General features: G+C 43.4%; 1 protein-coding gene and 1 pseudogene across 1 annotated transcript; one reads left to right on the top strand and one right to left on the bottom strand.

Moving 5' to 3' along the window:
- Positions 1-1,883: 1,883 nt before the first annotated feature.
- LOC139785599 (uncharacterized) lies at positions 1,884-3,138 on the bottom strand (annotated as a pseudogene).
- A 142-nt stretch (positions 3,139-3,280) lies between these two features.
- LOC139785598 (uncharacterized) lies at positions 3,281-4,974 on the top strand. Its single transcript, XM_071724777.1, has 4 exons — positions 3,281-3,320; positions 4,018-4,256; positions 4,350-4,544; positions 4,633-4,974. The coding sequence occupies exons 1-4, from the start codon at positions 3,281-3,283 to the stop codon at positions 4,972-4,974; spliced, it is 816 nt and encodes a 271-aa protein (XP_071580878.1).
- Positions 4,975-7,969: the final 2,995 nt, after the last annotated feature.

The raw sequence follows: 7,969 nt of genomic DNA, 5'->3' as shown, positions 1-7,969 counted from the left end.
CCGTCCCACGGGGCCCCAAGCTCTCCCCAGCCGACTCCAGGGCAACCCCCCAACCCTCTCTCTCGCAGGACTCCGCCGTTGAAAAAGATCCCTCCTCCTCCGTCCGCTGAAATCGTCTTCCTCTTCCTCAGTTCGCAACTCCTCTCGAAAATCTTCGGACAAGGGGGGGGAAACTTCCCGTGGACCTTGCGCCCCGCAGGGCTCCCCAGGTCCCCGCCCGGCATTTGCCCTACGGCCCACGGAAAAACCACGGGTCAAAAACCGTGGGCAGGCGGTCTTCTTTATGAAGTCTTCGGCTATCGTTGTTGGTGACGACACCGTAGAAGCTCTGCTTAGTGTTTCTCTCTCTCAAAAATCATAGAAAACTTCTTTCTGCGAAAGAACAAACATTATACGCAGAAACTCGAACACACAAAAAAAAGTTTTTTTTTACACAACTTTATTCCCTTCTATTCCTCCTCCTCTTTCCTTTCTCCATTATTCCTCACGCTCCTATCCTTCCCCTCCTCAAATTGCTTTTCAAAATCCCTCCTTTCCTCAAAATTTCCTCCTAGTAAAATTTTAACGGCCTTCGCCCTCTCTATGGCCAACTTCAGTGAGGTAATCCCTTCTAGCTGAAGAGTTCTTTTAACAAATCCGTCCGAAAGGGAAGAAACAAATTGAGCGCACGCGATCTTGTCTCGAACCACGTAGGGGCACTCAGGATAAGCTAATCGAGAAAGCCTTTCGAGCTCTGCTCCGAAAGAAGCCAGATCCTCACCATATCTCTGTCTACGGCTCGTAAACTGAGTATAAAATTTTGTGATAAACCTCCCTCACCAAAACGAAGCTCTAATTTAGATTTTAATTCCCCGAAATCAAGGCTCTCTAAATTTTCCACTGACTCTAATACTGCCCGCGCCTTTCCCCTCAGATTTGTGGCCAACGCAACGGACTTCGACGTGTCATCCCAACCGTTCGCGCGCGCGATCAAAAGGAATTGCGAGAGAAATTCTCGCAGCGGGGTCGTTCCGTCAAAAGTGTCGGGCTTTAGCTTATAGCCCAGCTCCGAACGCGCGTCGTTCGCTCCCGGAAATGCGGTACAAGCCGCCGGATACGCTTGCGCGCCGCTCACTCCCGGTAACACGTCATAAGCCGTCGGATACGCTCGCGCGCCGCTCACTCCCGGTAACACGCCATAAGCCGACGGACCCGCGCGCCCATCACCCGCCCCGGGAAACGCAGAACGCACCCCCGAACTTCGTATTTCCTCGGTCGCTCTATTAATAGAAGGACTTAGCTGTACAGAGCTTCGGAGACGTTGTAGCTCCTCATCGCGGCGCCGCAGCTCCTCCGTATGCTGCGCCTCCCTCTGTGCCCGCTCTTCTCGCAGCAGCCGCACTTCCTCAATTACGCCCTGTAGAGTCGCCGCTAACGACGTCACTTCCGGGGCGTCCGGCTGCGGTGTCCTCGCTCGTGCCCGCTTCCTCAAGGAAGGCGCCGATGAGGCCATTCCGTCTGTCTGAATCACTGTCACTCTCCCGTTCCGCGGTCGCTCGTCTGATCCCGGACGAGCCCCCAAAATGTTACGCGCGCACTCGCGAACGCGTACGCGTGCTTCCGGGATCGCAGAAATAACCACTCTCGTTATTACAAAAGAACTCGGGTTTATTAAAGCTCAGAACGGAATACAATAAAGAGATCTGGGAAAACTGGTCCGAACGAAACGAGTCACCAGATCGATCTGACAGGCGGTAATTAAATCAATAATTGTCCCGTTGTCAAAGGACCGCTTCGCGACTTCTGCGGAATGACCGCTCGCTTCAGCTCGGAGTTAAGGGCCGTTTCAGCGCGGGCGTAACAATATGATTATTTTCTGCAACAAAATATTTGCAATAAGGCGTTCACAACATACATAAAAATTCCACAATTGTCGAATGTTTTTGTAAATTTGCTTTCAGTTCTCGGTTGTGTCTTTCTGAAATATTATTTGTTTTATGTGTTTCATTAAATATAGAGAACGAATTGGGCTTAAAGCCATTGATCCACGTTTCCTTGTAATAGGAGAAAAATGGTTGCAACATCTTGCAATCCTCAAAAATAACATGTGCTATTAGGTGGAAGCCTTCTACTATTAATTTTTCAGGTAAATATGCCAAACATATTAATAATTTTGTTGCCGCCCAACCTAATTCTTTTTCTTTGCCTTTCAAAATTCCACGTTTATCAGCATTATGCACCAATGCCTACAATGCGAAACTAGCATGAAAAACATTGGATGCGCATTGTATACACATTAATGTATATGTATATTGTTATTATATTTTTTATTACCTGACTGTAATGGAAAAAGCAGCCAATTACTTTCACGTAGGGAAAAACAATTTTTAATGCCTTGTGTTCGGCTTTCTCGAAATCACATATCGCTGTATCTGGTTCAATTTTTATAATATTTACAACAGTTCTTAAAATGTCTACATAATTTTCAGTTTTTCGTCCTTCCATTATTGCATACACAATTGGAAATGTCTGAAATTTAGATAATATGTAGAATGCCTTTTGCAATTTAATACTGTATACATTAATTAAATCATGAACTAATAAATTATTTGTTTTGCTTACTCTATCATTGTGTCTCATTACAATAGTCCATAATTGACTGTTGGTATTTTTAATTGTGGTACTGTTGCAAATGTACCATCAACAAAGATGATAACTTTTTTCTTATTAACATTCATAAGTTTTTCCGTTAATACTTGATCAATAAAAATAATAGCTTTTGTATTGTTATTTTTTATGACGAATTCTACAACTAAGGAGGTGTCTGCCGCATCTAGCTTTAGTAATTGCCTCCAGTTATCTTTTTGCAAACAACAATGCAAATTATTCAAATCTTGTGGAATCTGTCCAATATGTTTTTTTTTATGTCGTTGAATAGATCTTTCTATGTTCCCAATAGTCGTTCCGTGCAGCAAATGATCGTATCTATGTACATTAGTTACTTGTGTTTATAACAGCATTTACTGTCTACTAAGTCTACTTCATCGCTTCATACTCACTTTGTAAGTATTCTTTTTTTAATCATTCTTGTTGTTTCATACGATGGGGAAGCTTCGATTTGTTTTTTCAGTTCGCCCAATTCAGGTACAGACTTTTCATGCCGTTATGTCTCCCACTTGTAATAAATTCATTATTTTTTATTGTTAATCGCGCTGTACATTTTACGTCTTTGTTTTTCCGGAAACTGCATTCGTAATATCTGCGAGAAAATTATTCATAATTAAATGCAACAAATACAAGGATGCGTTATGAAACTCAACCGGACAACCTTTCTGTCCATTGTACGTACTTAGTATCTCCGTTGGAGCTGTTATAATGGTAATTATATCCCTCGTATAACAGTTTTGGCATTTGAAGCCTTGCTGTATTATATTTTCGCCTTTCTGCCATATTAAACAATACAGCAACAACAAACACAATATAATTAACACTTGTGCCTGGGAAAGATTGCACACAACAATGGAAAAAAACAAAAGCATTCTTAAAACAGCAGGCATATTTTTTCCCGCCTGTATATAAACGACTATTGGAACATATATTGTATTTGTTGCATTTAATTATGAATAATTTTCTCGCAGATATTACGAATGCAGTTTCCGGAAAAACAAAGACGTAAAATGTACAGCGCGATTAACAATAAAAAATAATGAATTTATTACAAGTGGGAGACATAAACGGCATGAAAAGTCTGTACCTGAATTGGGCGAACTGAAAAAACAAATCGAAGCTTCCCCATCGTATGAAACAACAAGAATGATTAAAAAAAGAATACTTACAAAGTGAGTATGAAGCGATGAAGTAGACTTAGTAGACAGTAAATGCTGTTATAAACACAAGTAACTAATGTACATAGATACGATCATTTGCTGCACGGAACGACTATTGGGAACATAGAAAGATCTATTCAACGACATAAAAAAAAACATATTGGACAGATTCCACAAGATTTGAATAATTTGCATTGTTGTTTGCAAAAAGATAACTGGAGGCAATTACTAAAGCTAGATGCGGCAGACACCTCCTTAGTTGTAGAATTCGTCATAAAAAATAACAATACAAAAGCTATTATTTTTATTGATCAAGTATTAACGGAAAAACTTATGAATGTTAATAAGAAAAAAGTTATCATCTTTGTTGATGGTACATTTGCAACAGTACCACAATTAAAAAATACCAACAGTCAATTATGGACTATTGTAATGAGACACAATGATAGAGTAAGCAAAACAAATAATTTATTAGTTCATGATTTAATTAATGTATACAGTATTAAATTGCAAAAGGCATTCTACATATTATCTAAATTTCAGACATTTCCAATTGTGTATGCAATAATGGAAGGACGAAAAACTGAAAATTATGTAGACATTTTAAGAACTGTTGTAAATATTATAAAAATTGAACCAGATACAGCGATATGTGATTTCGAGAAAGCCGAACACAAGGCATTAAAAATTGTTTTTCCCTACGTGAAAGTAATTGGCTGCTTTTTCCATTACAGTCAGGTAATAAAAAATATAATAACAATATACATATACATTAATGTGTATACAATGCGCATCCAATGTTTTTCATGCTAGTTTCGCATTGTAGGCATTGGTGCATAATGCTGATAAACGTGGAATTTTGAAAGGCAAAGAAAAAGAATTAGGTTGGGCGGCAACAAAATTATTAATATGTTTGGCATATTTACCTGAAAAATTAATAGTAGAAGGCTTCCACCTAATAGCACATGTTATTTTTGAGGATTGCAAGATGTTGCAACCATTTTTCTCCTATTACAAGGAAACGTGGATCAATGGCTTTAAGCCCAATTCGTTCTCTATATTTAATGAAACACATAAAACAAATAATATTTCAGAAAGACACAACCGAGAACTGAAAGCAAATTTACAAAAACATTCGACAATTGTGGAATTTTTATGTATGTTGTGAACGCCTTATTGCAAATATTTTGTTGCAGAAAATAATCATATTGTTACGCCCGCGCTGAAACGGCCCTTAACTCCGAGCTGAAGCGAGCGGTCATTCCGCAGAAGTCGCGAAGCGGTCCTTTGACAACGGGACAATTATTGATTTAATTACCGCCTGTCAGATCGATCTGGTGACTCGTTTCGTTCGGACCAGTTTTCCCAGATCTCTTTATTGTATTCCGTTCTGAGCTTTAATAAACCCGAGTTCTTTTGTAATAACGAGAGTGGTTATTTCTGCGATCCCGGAAGCACGCGTACGCGTTCGCGAGTGCGCGCGTAACATTTTGGGGGCTCGTCCGGGATCAGACGAGCGACCGCGGAACGGGAGAGTGACAGTGATTCAGACAGACGGAATGGCCTCATCGGCGCCTTCCTTGAGGAAGCGGGCACGAGCGAGGACACCGCAGCCGGACGCCCCGGAAGTGACGTCGTTAGCGGCGACTCTACAGGGCGTAATTGAGGAAGTGCGGCTGCTGCGAGAAGAGCGGGCACAGAGGGAGGCGCAGCATACGGAGGAGCTGCGGCGCCGCGATGAGGAGCTACAACGTCTCCGAAGCTCTGTACAGCTAAGTCCTTCTATTAATAGAGCGACCGAGGAAATACGAAGTTCGGGGGTGCGTTCTGCGTTTCCCGGGGCGGGTGATGGGCGCGCGGGTCCGTCGGCTTATGGCGTGTTACCGGGAGTGAGCGGCGCGCGAGCGTATCCGACGGCTTATGACGTGTTACCGGGAGTGAGCGGCGCGCAAGCGTATCCGGCGGCTTGTACCGCATTTCCGGGAGCGAACGACGCGCGTTCGGAGCTGGGCTATAAGCTAAAGCCCGACACTTTTGACGGAACGACCCCGCTGCGAGAATTTCTCTCGCAATTCCTTTTGATCGCGCGCGCGAACGGTTGGGATGACACGTCGAAGTCCGTTGCGTTGGCCACAAATCTGAGGGGAAAGGCGCGGGCAGTATTAGAGTCAGTGGAAAATTTAGAGAGCCTTGATTTCGGGGAATTAAAATCTAAATTAGAGCTTCGTTTTGGTGAGGGAGGTTTATCACAAAATTTTTATACTCAGTTTACGAGCCGTAGACAGAGATATGGTGAGGATCTGGCTTCTTTCGGAGCAGAGCTCGAAAGGCTTTCTCGATTAGCTTATCCTGAGTGCCCCTACGTGGTTCGAGACAAGATCGCGTGCGCTCAATTTGTTTCTTCCCTTTCGGACGGATTTGTTAAAAGAACTCTTCAGCTAGAAGGGATTACCTCACTGAAGTTGGCCATAGAGAGGGCGAAGGCCGTTAAAATTTTACTAGGAGGAAATTTTGAGGAAAGGAGGGATTTTGAAAAGCAATTTGAGGAGGGGAAGGATAGGAGCGTGGGGAATAATGGAGAAAGGAAAGAGGAGGAGGAATAGAAGGGAATAAAGTTGTGTAAAAAAAAAACTTTTTTTTGTGTGTTCGAGTTTCTGCGTATAATGTTTGTTCTTTCGCAGAAAGAAGTTTTCTATGATTTTTGAGAGAGAGAAACACTAAGCAGAGCTTCTACGGTGTCGTCACCAACAACGATAGCCGAAGACTTCATAAAGAAGACCGCCTGCCCACGGTTTTTGACCCGTGGTTTTTCCGTGGGCCGTAGGGCAAATGCCGGGCGGGGACCTGGGGAGCCCTGCGGGGCGCAAGGTCCACGGGAAGTTTCCCCCCCCTTGTCCGAAGATTTTCGAGAGGAGTTGCGAACTGAGGAAGAGGAAGACGATTTCAGCGGACGGAGGAGGAGGGATCTTTTTCAACGGCGGAGTCCTGCGAGAGAGAGGGTTGGGGGGTTGCCCTGGAGTCGGCTGGGGAGAGCTTGGGGCCCCGTGGGACGGTGCCCGAGAAAACCTGCAGCAACAGCTCAGGTAGGGGCAGGAAGCCGTTCTGGGTCCCGGAAGCTTCCTTCCTGGGAAAGCTGATTGGGAGCCTGCCCTGGAGCCCACAAGGAAGAGGACTGAGTCCTGGACTTCCAAAGTGCGGTTGGGACCGAGAAGAGGACGACGCCCGGTAACCTGTGGCAGCAGCCCAGGGTAGGGCAGGAGTCGTCCCGGTACCCTGGAATCGCACGACAGATTGCCTAGTCAGGAAACTGCCCTTCCGGATTGTCGGGACGACAATCTTGGAGAGGGAGGGCAGTGTTACGCCCGCGCTGAAACGGCCCTTAACTCCGAGCTGAAGCGAGCGGTCATTCCGCAGAAGTCGCGAAGCGGTCCTTTGACAACGGGACAATTATTGATTTAATTACCGCCTGTCAGATCGATCTGGTGACTCGTTTCGTTCGGACCAGTTTTCCCAGATCTCTTTATTGTATTCCGTTCTGAGCTTTAATAAACCCGAGTTCTTTTGTAATAACGAGAGTGGTTATTTCTGCGATCCCGGAAGCACGCGTACGCGTTCGCGAGTGCGCGCGTAACAATATACTTCTCAACATTAAATATTATTTACAGCGTACCTTACCGAGCATCAAAAAACTATACACAGTTTTTTAAGGCACCCGAAATTCTGGGCGAGAGTGGAGCGTAAAAACGTAAAAGAAAAAGAGGACACACTGAAAAACATTTGGCAAGAAATAGAAAGAGATATAGAAAATGTAGATTTATTATTAATGTTGAATAGACTGAGTGAACTTGTCGGAAAAAAAGAAATAAATATATTGTAATACATTCTATTGTTATTTTAATATTCCATATAATATCAAAGGCTTGTGCACGCATAACACATTTATAAATATTAGAAGTTAAAGCTAGTTGAAGTTTGGAACGTTCCTGGAGCGATTTTTTAAAAATAATTTGTCCCATTTCTAAAGGAGAAATAATTCCGCAGGGTGTATCGGTTCGGTCTCTTATGTATTTCGTATTTGTCACTCAGAAATGTCTCTGTGCCAAAGGAGAAATGGGACAAATCATTTTAAAAAAATCGCTCCAGGAACGTTCCAAATTTCAACT

The sequence above is a fragment of the Temnothorax nylanderi genome, unplaced genomic scaffold, assembly GCF_030848795.1.
Source record: "Temnothorax nylanderi isolate EJ_2023f unplaced genomic scaffold, tnyl_v1.0 TNYL_tig0838_pilon, whole genome shotgun sequence".
In the NCBI taxonomy this organism is placed as follows: domain Eukaryota; kingdom Metazoa; phylum Arthropoda; class Insecta; order Hymenoptera; family Formicidae; genus Temnothorax; species Temnothorax nylanderi.
This window is presented reverse-complemented; position numbering and strand designations above follow the sequence as displayed.

What these genes read in the sequence shown, in the direction of transcription:
- LOC139785598 (XM_071724777.1), top strand. Translation starts at nt 3,281, where the DNA reads ATGCGTTATGAAACTCAACCGGACAACCTTTCTGTCCATT. An exon ending in TAATGAGACACAATGATAGA is followed by an intron (nt 4,257 to 4,349) that starts GTAAGCAAAACA and finishes TCTAAATTTCAG; the next exon opens with ACATTTCCAATTGTGTATGC. An exon ending in GCTTTTTCCATTACAGTCAG is followed by an intron (nt 4,545 to 4,632) that starts GTAATAAAAAAT and finishes TTCGCATTGTAG; the next exon opens with GCATTGGTGCATAATGCTGA.